The sequence below is a fragment of the Ischnura elegans genome, chromosome 5 (genome assembly GCF_921293095.1).
Source record: "Ischnura elegans chromosome 5, ioIscEleg1.1, whole genome shotgun sequence".
NCBI classification, from domain to species: Eukaryota; Metazoa; Arthropoda; class Insecta; order Odonata; family Coenagrionidae; genus Ischnura; species Ischnura elegans.
In genome coordinates, this window is record NC_060250.1 from 24559182 (window position 1) to 24579935 (window position 20754).

The 20754-nt window shown below is 37.8% G+C and overlaps 1 protein-coding gene across 1 annotated transcript in view; it reads right to left on the reverse strand.

The window, feature by feature from the left end:
• Window positions 1-20754, reverse strand: part of LOC124158593 (SEC14-like protein 2) — a 148083-nt gene that overhangs the window by 27326 nt on the left and 100003 nt on the right. The window contains exon 2 of the mRNA XM_046533754.1: window positions 3966-4035. Coding sequence (XP_046389710.1) covers window positions 3966-4035 — 70 coding nt within the window. The remainder of the gene's footprint in view (window positions 1-3965; window positions 4036-20754) is intronic.

Genomic DNA, 20754 nt, shown 5'->3' on the forward strand with positions numbered 1-20754 from the left:
GGCGTCGGCATTAGCCTGCTGTTAACGAAAGGGGCCATGGGGACCACGGCTTAACATCCCATCCGACGGACGGAGTGTTACGCCTTTTACTTTTCACCTCGCAATTGGCATTTAAAACGGAAGCAAATAAAAGGGAATTCGTTCGCAACGCGGGTTTTATGGACGAAATGGAGGATACTGCATGTTTCGATAACTATTTTGCATTCATTACTGGCCCGAGAACCCATTGCTACCGTGCTCCGAAACAGTTTTTATGCCTCATTGGACTAAATCACTATGAGCGAAAGTTCAAAAGCTACACTTTTTGTTGTTTTTTCACTACACGTTATGGAATATAGACAGGCGCGCCGACTTACAAAAAATATTGGGGGGGCCGAAACTGGGGATATTGCCCCGGGAAATTTTAAAAGTAGTGAGTTTTAAGTTTTTTAAACATTTTAGAAGATTCATATGATCAACATTAAAACGCTGATAACCCAATCTCGATACCTGAACACTCCGGGGAAAATCGACAAGCCTGACACATTGTTTCCTCACACCCATAACGAATTTTTGAGGGGGCTCAGACCCCCTCAGGCCCCATGGAGTCGGCGCCACTGAACACAGAACATTACATAATATGTGGAACATATTTTAATATCCATATTATTATTATAAGAGAGATCTCACATCATACATAGTACATTTATGATATATTTTTATGCTAAAATTGTAGGAGGAAATTTGAAAGCAACTAAATGTGTTGAAATTTTGGCCTCAACAGGAATCCCATTGATTAAGGAAAGCATTAACTTGAGCCAATCTAACACTCGCTGCCTTTAACAGAAATGAAGTAGTTAACACTGTCGGGAAAACATAATGAAGTGGACCAGATTTTTACGCGTCATAGCAATTTCCGTTTGGTATTCCAAACAGCCCTTCCTCTTCGGACTTTCTAATATCCCCTCCTGCCTCTCACTCGAGCCCTTGATTCGAATTTCCGGTGATTTTGTCCAGTAAGCGCGAGTATGACAGATTTCGTTGTGGGGGAAGTTAATATCAACCCTCGCATTAGCATCATCGACGTATATTCAACTCTTTTCGTGCGCGAATTCGTGCCTCAGGTAGGGAATGGCGACGAGGGAAAAAAACCTATAGCTGCCATCAAATGTCTATAATAACAATAAGTAGAAACTAGGTACCGTGCAAAATTCAGTAGTCTCCGAACGACAAAATATCTCTTTCATTTCTGTCAGACCTGAAAAAAAAAGTGCGAACTAAAAAAATTATATTCTTCTTGTCACTCTAAAATATCAGTAGTGTACGCTATCAAGACCCGCATTAGCTGTTGCTAATCTAACTCCCGCTGCCTTGAGCGGAAATAAAGTAGTTAGCTCTGTCGGGGAAGTATGATGAAGTGAATCAAATTTTTACGCGTCACCGTGACTTCCGTTCGGGATTTCAAGCAGTCTCACCTCACAAGATTTCTACAAGTGAAACAGCTTTCTGGATAGTTTATAGAGATGCAGATATCATTCCATGACGAATGATTGGAATAGTGATAATATTGGTCACCTTCCTTCCTTCGCGTGTTTTTTTTCCTAAATGGATAGCAATCGGTCGCGTGATTCCCTCGCACAATGGTGCTGCTGTAACTTTCCTTTCAGGCCGCCAACCTCGTTTTCAAACCTTGAAAGAACGCACAAGAATCTCTCACCATGGCATTGTGAGCTATTTTGCTTTCATCTCTGCTCAAGTTCAAGACTGCTTTCTCTCAGAGCAGCTGAGGCCAATTCGCTGTAGCCATTCGCTCCTTTCACATCTCTTATCTAATTCATGCCCTTGAGGGAAACACGCTTAACATTAATAAGTAAACAAATCAAAAAATCTAAGCACAGAGCCGTAGTTTTAGGCAATTTTGCAAATTAAGTTGGGATTGCAGGGCAAAAATTACAGTTTCAGAAAAGCTAGGGGGTATATGCTCCCATGGTTTCGCATAGTAAATAATACAAAATATAATTAAACTTTTACAAAAAAACGTTTTTAGCGAACTAAAAAGAATATAAAAAATTCCTATGAGACTGACGGAGTCCCTAAATAATTTGCTTCACAACGAAAAACGCTGAGCGCATGTTCCACTAAAAATACTCAATTTGTAAACAAATTTGTTGTTATGACTCTCTATCATTCTCGCTCCTTTAAATGAACGCAGCGCCGCCAACAGATTTTGGTGGCCGTTTTTTGGACTTATCTCCTCATATAATATTAAATTCTGAATAACAATCGATATACAGTTAAAATCACAATGAAAGTGTTAGAATATTGCGTGGTCACCTGTTTCGGAGTTATCCTGAAAATGTCAGCTTGATAGCTAATCAGAAAGTGGGTTAAAATTGAGTTGAAAGATGTGACCCAGACAAGATGACAAACAAGCGAATTTAGGAAATGTTATGAAAATATACGAAATCTGTACGGACAGAAATGGTTGTTAAGCAAAGTATAAAGGGTAATCTACATGAATAGGCCTCTCAATTTCTAAAGTCACCCATAGAAGAAGAATCAAAGTTGCTATCCAATACCAAGCTACATTGACCCGCCGTGATGCGTCAGTGCGACTCGTTGCTAGGGCGGTGCCCGACACCATGCTTCTGTACTGAAGATAAGAACAAATAACTTGCTTTGGCCTTGAAACTTCAACACCTTGTTCGGCTAACGCCGTCTCAAATTCGCCTTGCAATAAGATGGCTTGAGGAGTATCTGGTAACATACCTGACCGGCGACTGGGAGATTCAGGTTCGAACCCCGGCTAAGAAAATTATTTTTACACGGCGAATTTCCTCTTAGAGTACATAAAAATAAATAAAAATGCATCTCTTTTGATTAGTTTAGTTTTGCTTCCTCATAGGAAATGATTATAAATACTGTGTGCGAACCTTCGAAACAACGAGATCACGGAAACACATACGCCAATGCGCTACGCATTTAGAGAGAATTGGGGATGAAAAATAAAAGCACGGACAATGATTTAATTAGAGATAACCATTCAATTTTATGGTTTGGGGCGACAGTGAAATTGGCATTTCGAGGTCTTCCTTTCTTGCAAGGGCTGTGTACGCTGCAAACCAAGCAAAATAGGCAGAATATACAACATAGAGGTATTATTTTTATTCAAAATGAAGCGATATCCATCGACTAAAAACGATGATAAAACATACAATGAGAGAGCAAAGATGAAATTCACAAAAGGTGCCCTTATGAATATTTAAATAATTCAACAGGCTCCGAATAAATAAAGCTTATTCAGCAGTAATTTGAAGAGGAGTCCGAAGCGCTGCCTTGCCAGGTCGAAGTTTATTACTTTTTAAATATTGACATTGATCATCCTACGTCCTCTAAGGTCAACATTTAGACGTGATATTACTGAAGGGGATCGAGTTGGTGTGGTGGCTAGAATGTTGGCATCACACCCGGTGGGCTCGGGTTCAAATCCCGGCAGTGGCAGAGAATTTTCAAAGATTGTCCGATCCCTACTTCAATGTTGTAAGTAGGACATTTAAAGCGCAAAACTCCGTCCGTGGGATGGGCCGTTATGCCGTGGCCCTCTTGGCGCCTTTCGTTAAGAGCAGGCTAATGCCGACGCCGGGTTTCTATCCACCCTTCCATCCATACCCTTCCCTCACGGCGCAAATGACATCAACAGTCGGTCGCCTCCTCCAAATGCCATGCGTGCTGATATTGCTGAAGTTTATTTTTCTGGGGGATAGTCTAAACTTGTGTGGGGGTGTTTAAATTGGTGAAATAATTAGTGAGAAGGCTTAGATGACGCAGTGTTTTTAAAAAATATGCAGAGTGACACCTAAAACTTCCCAGTTTAGAAGTAAATTGAATTAGTATTAGGCGAGTGCAAATTTTCGACCAAAGATTAAAGAAATATTCAATGAGCGATTTTCCAACGCCCACAAAGCCAAGCCAGGACGTCAACTCACCTCGGAGCCAACGAAGCAGGTACTGGTCATCACGATCAGGTCTCGTCAGATCACTCACGTTTCGCCTCAACTGGAAAAATAAGAGAACACCCAGTCAGACTTTTTTCACATACATAAATACGTCAGCTGCAATGACAATTAACTAAGAAATAATAGCCCTAAAAGTTGTGAATCAAGGATAAATTTAATAATAAAACTGGCACAACGAAATTAATTCTTCAAAATTATCAGGTTAGCGATTAAAAGGGCAACCACCAACGATTAGGGTTATGGTCAGGTCACCAACGGTTAAGGTCACGGTAATGGTTTCATTTTCCTTAACTGAAGCACTGCCTAGCCAGGTCGAAGTTTATTACTTTTTAAAAATCTGGAATTGATCATTCTTCGTCTTCTGTGATCAATGTTTAGACGTGATATTACTGAATGATGCATCCCACGCCAACAGCGATAGATTCACCACTCAATCGGAATTACTTTGTTTGGCTAACCACTTAGTTACAAAAATTCACGGACATTTCCATTTTGAATTTACTTTCTAGCAAAATGGCTAAAACTTTCATCAATTCCAAAGGATGTTGTAGTAAAGGAAACGAAAATGAAGTTTTAGGTAGCAGAAGTTACACCCGCCGCGGCGTCAAAAAACCGAGCTAGGTATTTCCTTAATCTGAACGCTAGAATGTTAACGAAGTTCGGTTGAAGTCAACCATATAAAGTTAAAGAAATCAACCCTTCCAGTGTCGTACGTTTTGCCTTCGATCATTTATTTTTCTCTGAGATGTGAGAGACAAGATGGATGTTGGTGGGCAAAAATTGGAGCAGGTAGAGTAATTAAACTGTTTGGGCAGCATATTAGAGAAAAACAGATACAGCAGTAAGAAAATCAGGAAGAGAATTGCGTTAGAAAAGGAGACTTTCATGAACAGGAAGGACCTAACGAAAGGATCATTATGTAAGAGTTAAAAGAAAAGTCTTCACTAGAGTCTGATCTGGAGTGTAGCGCTTTGCAGTGAGGAAACATGTAAACTTTAGAAGAATGACAAGAGAAGACTGGAGGCTTTCGAGATGTGGGTGTGGAGAAGAATGGACAAAGTGGAGTGAACGGAGAGGAGGAGGAACGACGAAGTGCTGGACATGGTGGGTAAGGAGAGGTAGCCTATGGGTTAGATATGGAGGAGATAAGGTATGGATAGAGCGAGTACCTAGCGGGGAGAGGATGTCGAAATCAGTGTTAGAGGATGGAATTTTGGGTTAACGAGGGAGAGGAAGGAAGTGAACAGGATATTTTTAGACATAATGAAAGGGAGCAGGCCTTATTGTAGGTTGAAGAGGGATGTCCATGAAGGAAGGGGGGACTGCCAGATTGCTCCGTAAAATTTCCATAAAAATTTACCTTAATCGATTGAATGCTTTAATAATAATAGCGATATATCAATTAAATTGTGCTTTGATTGAGCAACAGGCCTTGAAAATGGGAGACACGTCGTCTTTCTAAACGTCGGCCTATAAGAATTAGTTAACCTGGTTAAAAACCAGAGAAGAATTCATCAATATATTAATTAATTAATTTAAATTACCCCTGAAAACAGCACAATGAGGCCTTTACATCGTGGAGTTTCCACAACTGACAAAGGCACATTCACACCCATACCCTGGATAAGGGCAACCTACCCAGGCAGGACTCGAAACCCGCAAACTACGTTTCGGCAGACGAAGACTTTGCTCCACCGCCACCGAGGCCGGAAAATTAATCAAAATAACTGAAATTGAAAAAGGGGGACAAAGAAGGGAGGGAGGACAGCTAGAATACTTCATAAATTTCTCCATGCAAACCTAACTTAATCGGTACAATACTTTTATAGTAATCTGTTTTCAAACTCGATTCACTATAACTTTGAAACAGGCATTAGTCACTCGAATTCTGGCATTTTAGGGACCAGTGGCACAGCGAGGGGGGGTTTTAGGGGATAAAACCCCCCCAGCTCAGAGAATTTTTTAAGTTTCATCCATTTTACTTAATTGGATTGATATTAATAATAGAATAGCCGACGTATTAATAAAATATCATCAGAAAGCCGTAAAACTCACCATTTTGAACCATTTATCTAAAAATTCCGCAATTTATTAATATCGCACCTACCGCTTATCCTGGTGGGTATTCCGTACCCCAAACACCCCGGTATTAGATGCATATATTCCCCCCGCCCCCCAGCCTTAATTCCTAGCTGCGCCCCTGGTAGGGAGGAGTAAAGTGATAGAGTTCATTTTACGCGGCGTGCTTGCATAATGAACCCCACGCGTCAAAGACGATGCAAAACAACCCTGTGGAGGTCCAGTGCTTTCGCTGCGGAAACGCATGCGATGTACCGGGGGTGGGGCATTGCACTGACTGAGGTTGCTGCCACTCGTGATCTCGGAACCGGAAAAACCCGTATTCCTGGACGTGGAAGCCTCCGGTGAGGAAAATTATGCTCTACCCCCACCATCTTCCCCTCCTACTCCCTTCTTGGCCGTGAATTCGACTCTTTTTAAGGTCAAGCTCACCGTTATAGAGACAAATCTCAAGAACATATGATTGGCCACTAATTGTAAAACGATTTCCACTGTTATTTGGAAAACAAACTAGTTTAAGTTAAACTTTCTAACAATCTAACAGTTCCATAAATGTTCAATTTGTTTCCTGAGTTCACTCGTCATGCAGGAAAAAATTAAAAGCGACAAAAGAAGACATGAACTGCTTTTCTATTACCAAGAAAATTCGGTTGTTGTTATTTTAATATATAAGCCAATTTTGGTGAGCCTTAAAGATAGTTTGTTTAAGATATCGTCTCTTTGTTCATGTAAAAATTCCATTTTTGCAAACTTTAAAGTCATATTTGATAAGATACATACACTATAGCAGATATGAAACATGCTGCTATTATAATATGTAGGCATCAATTTGATGCAGCTTCTTATCACACTCTCCATATCTGTAGCCAAATTGTAAAATTTGACACTATTTTGTGATTTTTTAAATATTTGTGAAATTTACACTTCGCTTCCAACATTCCAACCTCACAATTATAAAATGTTTTTCGTACTATTATATGAAAATAATAAATAAGCACTCCAAAATAAAAATAAATCTCAGATTATTGCCTATTAATCGTCCAATAGTTATAGTAAATATATCTCAAGTGTATATGCCTACGCCACCTTAAAGCGATGAAGACATTGAAAGGATATATGAGAATATAGAGAGGCCCATCGGATATGAGGTGAACTGCTTCAAGATAATAATGGGAGATTGTAATGCTGTAGTCGGAGAGGGCAGAGAAGGGAGAGAAATAAGAACCTTTGGATTGGGGAAAAGGAACGAAAGAGGGGAAACATTAATAGAGTTTTGCAGGGAGAACAAGTCGGTCATAGGAAATACCTTTTTTGAAAATCATAAAAGGAGAAGATATGCATGGATATCGCCAGTAAATAATACACATTATCAAACTGACTATATAGTAGTGGATGAAAGATATAAGAATGCAGTCAAGAAAGTAAAAGGCCTACCAGGAGCAGATAATAATAGCGATCACGTACTTCTAATGATGGAAGTAAGAGTAAGATTAAAGAAATTGGGAGATGGAAAAAAAAGGTTGAGAAGTGGAATATGGAAAGGATGAAAGAAATGGAGGAAACTGTAGGTAGTAAGTTTGCACAAGCAATAACAGAAGGAAAAGTGCAGGATGAAAACAGCGCTGTGACATGGGAAAGAATAAAGAACGGTATGTTGAAAACAGCAGTAGAAGAAGTAGGGTATTATGAAGGAGGAAGAGCAAAGAAACGATGGGTGAAAGAAGGAAGTTCGCAATGAAAAAATATTTGACCTAGCCGGGATTCGAACCCGGATCTCCCGATTGCCTCATCCGTTGGTGTACTTAACTTTGCACCCGTGCGCGTGACTGCGTACAAAGTCACTTGTTCCTGCAGTGCTTTGAAATTCGTCGTCGCAGACGAGCGATCCTCGTCACCCCGACAGTGGCTTAGTAAGCACGACCCTCGCCACATGTGCCACAGTGTGGATTTGTGACGTCAACATCTTGTCCGGTAAAACCCATCCCGAAGTTCGCTCTGAGAAAATGGCTAGGTGGTGTAACTGGCTAACACACCTTGCCGGCAATCGGTAGATCCGGGCTCGAATCCCGGCTAAGTCAAATATTTTTTTATGGCGAACTTCATCCGTTGGTTTATTTTCGATATGATGAATTGGAAGATACTGTTGGAAATAATAAAGACGAAGAAAGTAGACTGTATGGGAAGAAGACTAATAAGAGATTTATATTTGAGAAAAAAGGCAGCCGTTTAAGTGAATGAAAACATGACTGAATGGGTGGAGCTAGATAGAGGGGTTAGACGGTTCATGTAGATGTGATTGAGCTGTGTATTTCCCTCAAAATTATTCAAATTCCCAGCGTGGGGTGCCGCCACCTCCGAGGGGAGTTGCCAAGGCAACCCGTCTCGCCACTCAATCACCGCTTTCCTTTGCGTGCAGCCACGTGACTCACTAGATGACTGATGGATCGTCAGCCGAATCAATCCGGACCCGTAAAAAGACTGCTTCCCTCCGCGAAAATTTAAAGTTTACTTCCAGCGCATCCCAAAAAAAAGGGGTGCAAAAATACGACGTAGGTGCATGACAAAGTGGGTCAAATTACGGATAGCTTTCTCCATATTTTCGTTCGAGCGAGAGAAATGCGGGAATACTTCAAAAGACCGGAAAAATTAGTAATTACCCATAAATCATCACCTTTTTCCCAGGATTTTTTAAGGGCTATAGTCGTACGGACCAAATTGGAATAATTTTTTTTCACTGCTTATTTTGCTGTAATTGAGAAAAGTCGTCTTACCTCTCGGCGCTTCATTAAAAGTTGATTAAGATGATCAAGTTAATTGAAGCACATATAAAACTAAATTTTTTTACCGTTTGAGGTTGATGGTTGAAGAACACTTACTCACCCAGTGGAATTCCATGGGAGTTTACTTAAAGTAAGAAATGGAAAGAGTTACTTCTTTCTCTACTAATGTTACGTTACACGGATGAACAATGATTGGCTGTTTCAATTAACAGCACTATATAAATTGGAGTGGTGGTATAATTTTGAGTGAACGACGGACACTAAAAATAATAGAATGTTTTGACGACAACACAACGAAATATTCAAATTAATTTGTACAAAAAATATAAAATCTCTGTGGATTTTTCGCACAATATGTGCATAGCTGGTGAATCCCGTAAAAATTATCACCGTAGCTAGTCCCGGTATACTTAAAGCCAAAAAATATATAAGTTATAAGGTTTAAAGAAATCGTAACAAACACTCATAAGAATAATGCCAAAAGGTAAAAAGAAAGTTTAAAGAAGGCCAGGAGATAAGTATTTGAGGCGGATAAAACAGGAAACAAGGAAGAAGAGCCTCTAGAGAGAAATGAGACCGGCTTGGGAATATAATGAGACTAATGAGAAAAACTAATGAAACCGGCATGGGAAAGGTATAAATGGGTGGCTACAATAAATAGCACTTAGGATTGTAATACCATGAAAGAATGAAGGTCTAAATTTATGAACATTTTCAATTTTCCTAATAATAACAGAATTACCTTTTCAACGGCGGCCTCATTTTATACTTCTACGGAGCTACGTAAACCATACTGTTCATAGTACAATGAGGTAGCCTATATCAACCAAAAGCCCTTAGCACCAGGCAGATTTAACTGAAGGCAATTTGTTAGGCTTAAAAAGAGGGCTATTCGAAATCAACGACACACAAATTTCTTTTGCCAAGCTCCCACCTCATGTTCTTCGACGAATTCCCCTAAGAGAATAATCGCATAGTTATCATTTCGCCAGACACGCCCAAATGTTTCACGGTTTTTTAGGCTTGGCCAATCCTCGACCCGCAGTCAGCAATATTTTCGGTCATTACACCGTGTACGAAGGTAAGCAGTAATGGCCTGTATCCACGGGTCTCATTCAAAAAGCATGGTCTGCTCAAAAAAATAAGGAAAATATAGGCGTGAACTTTTATAAAGGTAAAAAAAATTTAATTGAAACTCAATTTGAATTCATTGAGCATTTCAGAAGAAAAACCAATCCAAAAATCTTATAAAACAAGTATATAATACTGTATTAGATTTAGTAATCTTTATTTACATGTTCAATCTAGATGAAACTTACCTGATACTAGTAATACTGTATGTGTCAGAGGCTCAGGATCTCATTAAATTCGCATTAAGATAGCAAAATATCCCTTCAAATTATCATTAATACCTATTTAAAAATAAAACTTGAGCTTCATATATAGTTTTATGTTATATTTATGAAAGTTTCGTGGTATGGAGTGTAAACCGTCATCGAAATTCACCTGTATCTCAAATGTAATAAATTACCTCCAAGAAAATAGATTAGTAAAATAATTGCACTTAAAATTAGACGTTAATAGCTAAAGAAAATTTTGAAGAGGATCTGCTCTATGTAGATGTAACATTTAAATTGAAATTGATAGCTTGAACAAAAAGTTCTGAACGAAAATTCGCCACGAAAATCACATGGAGTGATTAGTGCTATTTAGGGGACGTATTGGCGACTCAAATCACCACTAGCGGCGCTAGCGTTGGTGACGTAATTTTCCAAAATGGCGGACACATTGGTGATAAAGTATGTTATTAGATTAGATCGCAACGAGCGGTATATGGCTATTTTGCTCCATCATCTGTTATATTTTTCCTTAATATCTATCGAGTTCATAAGTATCGTGTTTGCACGTCACAGTACAAAGGGTTTTCCGTTTATAGTGCACTTTTTCATTCAATATATATCGTTTTTTGAACTACTCTCCATGACATTGATGCACATTTATCTATTCCGTTGGTTCATTATTAACTTCATTTTAGAACTCTATCGTAATGTATCAACTTGTAAAGCGTCTTGAAAAACACTAACGAGGCGATGGTCTCACTGAGGAAAACGACGATGAGGAGAAATTAAGCGTTTCTCAATGTTATTCGGTGGCCTTATCGAACCCTGAAATAGGAACTCCGATCCATCACATTCCCTTCTCATTCCTTTTTTGAAACAGTTTTCTCCTTAAAACTTCCTATTATTATACCTATGGTTTAACTGTGCTTTTAATGTCTTCATTTATTTTTACTTCAATGGCTTTGTATTGATGAAACTACATGCTAACTGAAACTTAATTCATAAGAATTTTATCATTGCTCTCTCTAACAAAACACTCGTGTGAGTATTGGGCCCATGATTGAACTGTGACTTTAATGCTAACGCTTGTGTGACTCACGGTCAATAAAGACACACGTCCATCTTCACCCATGATATTCCGATTTTTATTTTCGTGACGCGTCACTAGTTTATTACATGCTATAATTTTAAAAAATCTGCATATATGTAGTAGACTTTAGCTAAAATTTGCGGGCATATCAAATCTCCACCTCTGAGAGAATAATATCCACCTCTGAGGCAATGCTTGGATAACCTTATACATATAATTTTAGACACAGGAAAATAAATATTGATGAGTGTTTTCTAAACATACCATGAAAATTTCATAATGTTAAAGTAAAATTTGAAGATTGAATCGATTGAATGCTGCCCGAATTTGTTTTTCGATAGTTCTCAATTTGAGACATATCAGACGTTTTTGAGATATATTTTACCTGATTTTTCTTGATACGATACAAGTATAATAAGAACCGAAGTTTCTGACCAGTGGCGCCGACTCCATGGGGCCTGAGGGGGCCCGAGCCCCCTCAAAAATTCGTTATGAGTGTGAGGAAAAAATGTGTCAGGCTTGTCGATTTTCCCGGAATGTCCAGATATCGAGATTCGAGATATCAAGGTTCTAATGTGATCAAATGACTCTTCTAAAATGCTTAAAAAACTTAAAACTCACTACTTATAAAATTTCCCGGGGCAAGATCCCCGGTTTGGGCCCCCCAATATTTTTTATAAGTCGGCATCCCTGTTTCTGGCACATACTACATTACTCCTATCAGATAGTTTTTATCTAGATTCTGATGTAGATTCAAACGCAGTTTTTTTTTTAGAAGTCATTCGTTCCAAACAAAAGGACGGTTCTAGCGAGAGTGAATATGCTCTCAAAACTCGTATTGCGTCCCATCAGTTCGAGCGAGAAGGGATTTCTGTTTACGACAGTCGATGGCACCATTACTCCGCATTGAGAAATTTCCAGCTCTGTACCGAGTGGTTCACCCAATTTCACGCACCATTCGAGTTTCGTGCACCGTCCAAACTACCTCGCAGTTAGCTCTCGAGATCGGCAGGAGATGGGGAGAGAATGTCTCGATTACAGTCGTTATCCGTGCAATTGCCCTTAACTCAAGGCCAGCAAGAAGCTCTGGAAAGTCTTTTCACGACGTGGTTCACCCGTTGTCTTTTTTTTAGCTGGCATATCTTTGAAAATTCAGACGTAAATGAACTCAATGTGGAAAGTAAATTAGCAAACACGAATAAAGACCGGCTTCAAGAGAAAAAAAATAAGGATAATTATCCTCCGGGTGCACTTGCGTGAGGCTTCAGAACCAATGGCGGATGTGACAGAAAACATTGGCGCGGAAATATTGAAAGTGTTTTAATAAATCTTGGCTTGGGATTGATTTCATAACTGTTCCAGGCGTCTGAACTCCTTTGGAACAAAAACTGCATTTCTTCTTCCAACACTGACTGAACATTAAACGTATCAATATAAGACACAGTCTCAGGCGTTACTTTGTGGAATTGCTTCATCATAGAATAAAATAAAATTACTTTTTTCTATTCAACACTTTATTTTAAACAGCACGACCCGGGTTTCAGCATCTAATGCTATCATCAGGTACTTTAGATGCTGAAACCCCGGTCGTGCTATTTAAAATAAAGTGTGGAATTGAACAAAGTAATTTTATTTTATTCTATGATTAAACGTATCAGTTACCAAATACATCAATTAACTCAGTCAGCTGTCATGGATCACTGGAAAGTAAGTGTGAGAGTCTTCCTCTTAAATATTTCTAGTGAAGCGCTGTCTTCTACCCGTTTCGGCCAATCAACATCAAGGATAGACAATTTTGAGGCAACAGCTGTTAATGATTTTTGGACTGTTTAGTTGTCCGAAATAGTGCTCATTCTTTATTGCGCACTCTGTTGCTGATTGATTTTGTAAGCAATTTAAGTATTCATAAATTATTTTTTATAATGATGTCAATTTTAAAGTTACTACCCACCGATTTTGATAATTTAGAAAAAATGAAGACTTCTCTGTGCATACACCTGCCTTGGTTGCCAGATATTTTTGCTTGTCAATTCTACCATATGTATCGATGTATCATATGGCAACCCCTCCCAAAGAGTGATCTTCTGGGGTAGCTAATTTCACTCTACTCTAACTGATGCTTATTGCAGGCTATGAATAATGTACATCAATTAAACAAAGTCATATATTATTACAACTCATAATTTACGAGGGTAAATTTAAAAGTGAAGTCTTCAATATTTTTGTCATTAAATGATACAATTATTTCCATTGTTGATTACATCGCTGTAAAGGTCATGCTTTCAGCTATTTTTTGATGTAGTCATCCTGGCGCTCGGTGACTTTCCTCATTCGCATGATGAACTTTTGAATCCCGTCGTCATACCAGCTTTCGTCCGCGTTGCAAAGATGGGCGTTGACCTCCTCTTGCGCATTGTCGTCCGTCGCGAACTTTATCCCTCCTAAGTGCTTCTTCAGGGAAAGCAACTGGGGGAAATCATTGGGTGATAGAATCCAAAAAATCATCTCCTTACTCTTCAAAACGGCGCACAACTTCTTCCACATATTCCAAACGCTGCCTTTAGTGATCTTCGGTCAGCTGTTTAGGCATCCACCTGGTAGTGGACCTTTGCATGGCCGGAAAAGAACTTGAGGCAACATTTACGATCGTTTTTACTATCCATACATTTTCACGATAAACTTCAACCAATTGGCGATTGATGCCGATTGGTGTCACCTTTTTCGCGGTCGAAAATCGTCGGACATACCGAATTTCAAACGTGGACGGAGGGAGACGTGAGCGGAAGATCAATGGAGACGGCTGCTATGACAACGATGAGCGGTCGAAAAGGCGTCGCGGCAATCCAGAGTGGTAATCAAGGGGGGTGCACGGAGGAGGCCCAATTCCACCCTAGAGAAGGGTGAATTCTATTACCACTTCGGTCGAATTTAAATGGGTTTTCAAAAATGTCCGCGGCGTGGTGATGAGTGTAGTGAGATCCACTTTTTCCCCATAATTATATTATAATCTGCGATATAAAGTTTGTCATTGCGAGGAATAATATAGAAAATTAATGAATTTGGTAGATCACGTCATCTTGTACATTAATTTCGGTTATTACCCGTAATTATAACTAATTTCCTCGGATCAATTTTTTCGTTAGCGACAATAGTGTTTACTTTTGTAAACCCATTTAAATGCGCGGTGACAACATATTTAGGCCGAATTGAGGATCCCCTTTCGTAATATTCGTGATGATAGTGGAGGAACCGAGGAACACGATGGTGTTAGTGGATTGCGCCAAATGTTATGACAATATTTCCGTCAATTTGCCAGGATTTCGCGAGCACTTTTCTATGAACGTATAACTATTAGCCCTATATCAATGCATTCTCGTACCAAATGATTCCTATGGTTAATTCAAACCTATTACTTTGTTAACCCGGCCTAATGAAAAAAGTACGTCAAAATTTGGCACCACATTTATTCCCAAGATGAATATGTAGATACTTTTAAAGCAGCAGAAAATAAGGCCCTCTACATTCATGGCGGCAGTCGAAAATTAGTGGGCTATTAGTTCGTCAAGTAAAATACGGAATGGAAACGTTTGAGACAGCGTGAAAAGAGTTTATTTTCTAATTATATTCAATTCACTACAGGATAAATCAAACGACATTTAGTGGAGCTATTTATCATACAAATTGATTGATCGAGTGATGATCAGTTTCTCGCGCGAAGATGAAACACTGTTTTTACGTTGAAAGATTAGAGATTTTGAAGTAATTGATCACGCGAAATTCACTCGCACAATCTCATACATGATCACCGACTAGATTGATTATGCTGAAAGAAAATCCTATCTGATGGTTATGCAAGTACACAATCGTACCCACTGATAGGGAAGTGTGCTGAATCATTTAATCGGCAATGTGCCCGTACGTGAGTTTGTGAAAGTTTATGGGTTGTGAAACCAGACCTGCATGGCTAATGTCTATTAGATAGTACTCCTTGTAAATATGATTTAGCAACCTATCTATAATCCGTCCAATCTTTAGATACCTCCAATCAACATGTTGTTATTGATGTTGATATTGCTTGATACTTTGTGTAATTCAACTATAATTGTTGTTCTATAGCCTTAAGTTTTGTCTATTTTCATGTTACATTTATTTTTTTGAATAAAAAAATGGACTGCTGAAATATCTAACTGGTCAAATATTCCTTCTTTTCATCTATTCATTGAATGCAATCGAAATAAAGCGTAGAATCACAAGCCAAAAATAATGCATTCTTTAAATTTTACTGAGCGAGTATTTCTAATTTCTAAAAGCGTGAATAAGAGGATGAATATAGCGTAAAACTTCGGATAAGGTCACACATCATGCATTACTATGAAGTTATCTTTAAGTTTAAAAAAATAAAAATAGCTGATAAATATAATTGTTTTCATAAATAATGCCGGAATTGATAGCATTTAATTCCTTAAAAATATTGGCGCTTATTATTCCCTTATATGTGCTTCCGATTCTATGTGCTCATCCTATGGATCTTTTGTTCGTGTAAACTCAACAAAGTTGACTTAGTTGGTGCTTAATTAGGAGGTGCAGGAGAAATTAATGTACGTATTTTATAATATTTCTCAAAAAATAGTTCATTCTTATTAGCACAATTTAATTTCTACCAACACTTTTAAGCCAGGAATAAAATTAGATTCCAGCCACATCAGTTACAAAGTAGAATTGAATAATGAAGCTACAGAGGAAAAGATATGATATTAAAGTGGAGGGATTAGATAAAGTATTTGAAATTTAGGTAAAACATATTGATTCGAAAAAAAGAGGAATTTCGTGTGAATGAAGTCAGATTTGAACAATAAAAAGTTGTGGTACTTTTTCGCACGATTTATTCAAGACGACCGGTTTCGTTGCAGAGGCGACATCATCAGGTACAGAAATCGTTATATTAACATATAACGATTAATAAAACGATTTCTGTAACTGATGATGTCGCCTCTGCGACGAAATATCTCGCATCGTCTTGAATAAATCGTGTGAAAAAGTACCATAACTTTTTATTGTTCAGAATGGATTTTCACAAAGTAAAGCCAGAAACAATCGAGTTATTTGAAGTCAGATTTATTGAAAAATAAGTAATAATAAATATTTCCAGTTTTGTTTAATCACTTTATAATTTTTCAATGATCGCAGCCATTGACCCTAACTCACAGCATTCCCACACCAAATTTTTGAAAATACTAATTAATTATCTAACATCTAATTATAATGCTGAATTCTAATATCTTATTAAAAGATAGACGATATGAGGAAGTTAAAAAGTAAAAGAATATCATTTTCATTTTTTAATACGAGGTGCAACGGATGAAGTCAACTATTATATTTATGTAATTCTAATTTAATAATAAAATAATAATAAAAAATAATATAATATTAAAACTTCAAAGTTATTTTTTTGCGAAGTGGTAGTTTCCAGCAATTTATGGAACCAAGCATGGTTATAACTTACGTAGGATTGTTAATTTTCTAGTTCCTAAGCCAAATCTTTCTTTATTTAAAAGATCGTTTCTTTGTTTGGGGCTCAAGATTTTTAATAAATTACCTTGTTCGATCAAAGAGTTAAAGAGTATAAATAAATTTTGTAAAAAGGCTAAAGATTGATTGCTATCCCATAATAATATAAATGTTCTTTTTTGATTTGTTTGTGAATACATACATATCATTATATATTATTTTATATATTGTTTTTTATATTTTTGTGATAGGAGAAAAATGAAATTTATTTTATTTCGTTCATATATTATACTTTGCTCTTGTATATTGTTAGTTATTGCCACATATATATATCATAAGGATAATGTTTCAAAAAAGTTATATATACTTTCTTTTGCTCATGGCCTGCCTTGAATTTCATTTTTAAGATGGTAGCTTCCATGTTGTTTTTTTTTTATTTTAACAATTGAAGCTACCTAAAGCTCCATTAATTTTGCGTTGTTAAAAAAAGGGAACATTTAAGGTTGGATTAATAAATTCATTCATTCAATAATTCATTCATTCATTAAATTTGCTTAGAAAATTTTTGATTTTACAAGTAATTACATATAAGACACGGTCTCAGGCGTTATTTTGTAGAATTGCTTCATCATTGAATGAAATAAAATAACTTTGTTTTATTCCACACTTTATTTTTAATAGCACGACTCGAGTTTCAACATCTAGTGTTATCATCAGGTAACACTAGATGTTGATAACACTACATGTTGAAACCCGCGTCGTGCTATTTAAAATAAAGTGTGGAATAAAACAAAGTTATTTTATTTCGTTCAATAAGTAATTACATGTTTATTTTGGCTCAGTTTTTTTCCGATTGGAAACTAGCGTGCGTCGTATCTCTGCCTCCTTCCCTCACCCAGAGTGCCTGCCCACCAACCCCCACCACAGTGGACGTTCTCTGCCCACCAAATCCGCGCTCCTTCGAGTGGCCGACTTCGGGCGTGTGTCCCACATCGAAGAGCGCCGAAAAGAAAGGCGGTGCAGCCGACCGTCGAACTTTCGGCAGTTGACGGGAGAAAGGCCCGCTCCTTCCCATTCCCCCTCCAAGCGATCGACGTTTAACGACCCAGTCCACATAGTAACGACTCAGTGGCCCTCAACAAAACGAGAGGGCATCTTGACACCATAAATTTTCCAAATTTGCAAGCGTTTTCACTTCTGCCTGGATACAGAGGCCTCAAATAAAATTATATAAGTGCTTGATCTGTTACGACGTAGAGTTGAATATTGACTCTACAGAAGATAGCAGATGATTTGAAATGGAAGGGATTAGATAAACTATTCAAAAGTTTCATTGAAAATACTGATATGTAAAAGAAAATGGACGAATGTCACATAAATACAATCGGATATACATATTTTACTCAAAATGTCGTGTTTACTCGACAAAATCAACTTTTACCAAATCAAATATTCATGCGATGTATTCAATCATCAAACGACTGAATACATCCCATGAATACAATCAGGCATTTTTATAAAGATGGGGTAGGCCACGGGAGCCGGCTGCCGCTCGAAATTAATCATAGCAGATAAGCTGCCCACCGCCCATCTCGCCGATTCGAGCTATTTCTTATCCATCTTCTTGTGCCATAATATTATCTTATTACGCTTCTTTAATGTCGAAAAATCAAGGGATTAGCTTATGTTAAATCACTTAATCTGAAACCTAAATTGATATTGAGCCCCCGAAGATATATCATACATTCGCTACAGCTAATGTTACTTAAATGGATATATTACTCCCGCCTGAACCCCAGTATTTCAGTCACAATTTCCTAAAATGCAATACGTCAACAAATCAGATATATCGAACGTGAGCGATGCGCTTTATTAGAATTGCAGAAACGCGTGATAAAGCGATCCTATTCTCACGGAAATATCAAAATTTATATCCTTCATACTTGGCTCTACTGACTTCTGTTGACGAAAATGCAGCCCTCTATACAGTGCTCGCTGGAAATACAATTTTGAAATTACTGAAATCGTTAGATATATGCCCAGTGATGACTAATAGTTGTGCTTTGATAAAGAAATACAAGATGACCATAATAATATACTGGTTTAAGTGGTATCATTTCATTTTTGCAACAATAAGCATGAAAAAGTGTCTCCTTACTATAGTAAAATGTAAGTTATAATCAAAATGATACAATTACTGTCAAAAATATTAGTTAAGAGATAATGTGGCTACAATTGACTCAAATATCTAGAATAAGTTTTACTTGGAAAAAATTTCATCCAGTATGTAGCCTAACTTAATTACTAAGACCAAAGGGCGTCACTTATAAAATAAGTGTTTTTACTAAACTCTAAAAAGTCAGAACTAGGCAATTTTTTGGCTCATGTATTCGAGACAGAATTACTTTTAAAGGTCTTAAACGCTCAGTGGCCCATCCAGCACACCATATCACGCTCCATCACGAGACTCAACTCATGAGTTGATCGTAAAGCCTCCGTTTTTTTGTAGTAATCTCTCGATTCCATCTCAGAGCCCTTTTTCTTTTTGGGGATTATAAGATGATAAGGCACTTAGCCAATCAGGCGAAAGGGTCAGAAAGTAGCTATATCCTTCAAGGCAAACCGGGCCTCGGATTGTCTAAAATCACCGGTGGAGAACAGTGGAAAACTAGGGATTACGAGGCCCAAAATAATGCTTTTTATCGCCAAAAGGAGACCTTCGTGGTTATTTCAAAGTTGCTTACAGAGCGGTTCGATGAATCAAGGCTGTGCAGAGGAACTTATTAGGGCAATTTTTATAATTTTATAGGTAGAATTTTCAATACGCATTAGTGAAGGTGCTACTTAAGGTAGTATCTTGCTGCGACGTTGATCTGACATGACCAGGTGACCATGAAGCACATTATGCTTAATGACCTTCGCTCTTGAGAGATTTAGCTTGTGAGAACGACCACTTTGTAAAATTAATGTAGGACACCATTCAGGTTTGATCATATTAACTTTGAGGGAACTTAAAATGAAAATTAGCGCACTTATTCAGTTCTATACCACCAATATAGAAAAATTCTTTGTCCCTGTTGAAGTTAATAGTAATTATTTTATCGAAATGTTAATTTAAATCAACGACATAAGTGTTGGAGTTTATAAATAAGCAAAGGGTTGCCAAGGGTAAGAAAAAGTTGTTGACTAGTTACCAGTGCGGTTGAATAAATAAGTTAAAAGAGACAACAACATCGTGTATAATTAAGAAGAGTAATTGAGTTACATTAGTCCCATCTCGCGTCAAGTGGAAAATCCTAACCCTTGCTTAATCCAGATGGGAGTTATGTTAGGACCATTCGGCAAGTCATGGGAACTGATATTAAAATTTTAGCCATAATGAATACAGGGCCTCCATATTCTTTTACGTTTGTGTTTTTATCACTTAAATTTCGAAAAATTGCTACGAATACACAAAAAAGCCGGTTAGAATACGTTAGCGGGTTGAGTGTGATTCATTGGAATCTTTATATCTCTGATGACCCGTACAGATTACGATTGTTCCAGCGATCGTTCTAACGATAGTTGGCCGAACTAGCTGTGTGAATGCATGTCCAGACAATAGTTCAGGTAGTTCCGAACGTTATCACTTTACGATGATTAGTTGCTGCAAAACCAGAGGAGGACGTGACAAGAGAAGGACTAAAAGTCTGTAAAGCCCCCATCGCTCTATTTTTTTCATGGATTTGTCCAAGCGAGGAAGAATATGGGCTGAAGAAAAATTATAAGTGAAATACACGTTGAACACGGTAATATCTTAACCCTCCATTCCTCAACAGATTTGCCAACCGTCAATTTCTCGTTCACTTTAGATTTCAGCACTGGATGGCAGCACAGGTTTTAAACATCGTTGTGTGAATGCACGAAAGTTCCTACGATCGCTGGAACAATCGTAATCTGAAAGAGGCATGAGAAAACAACAT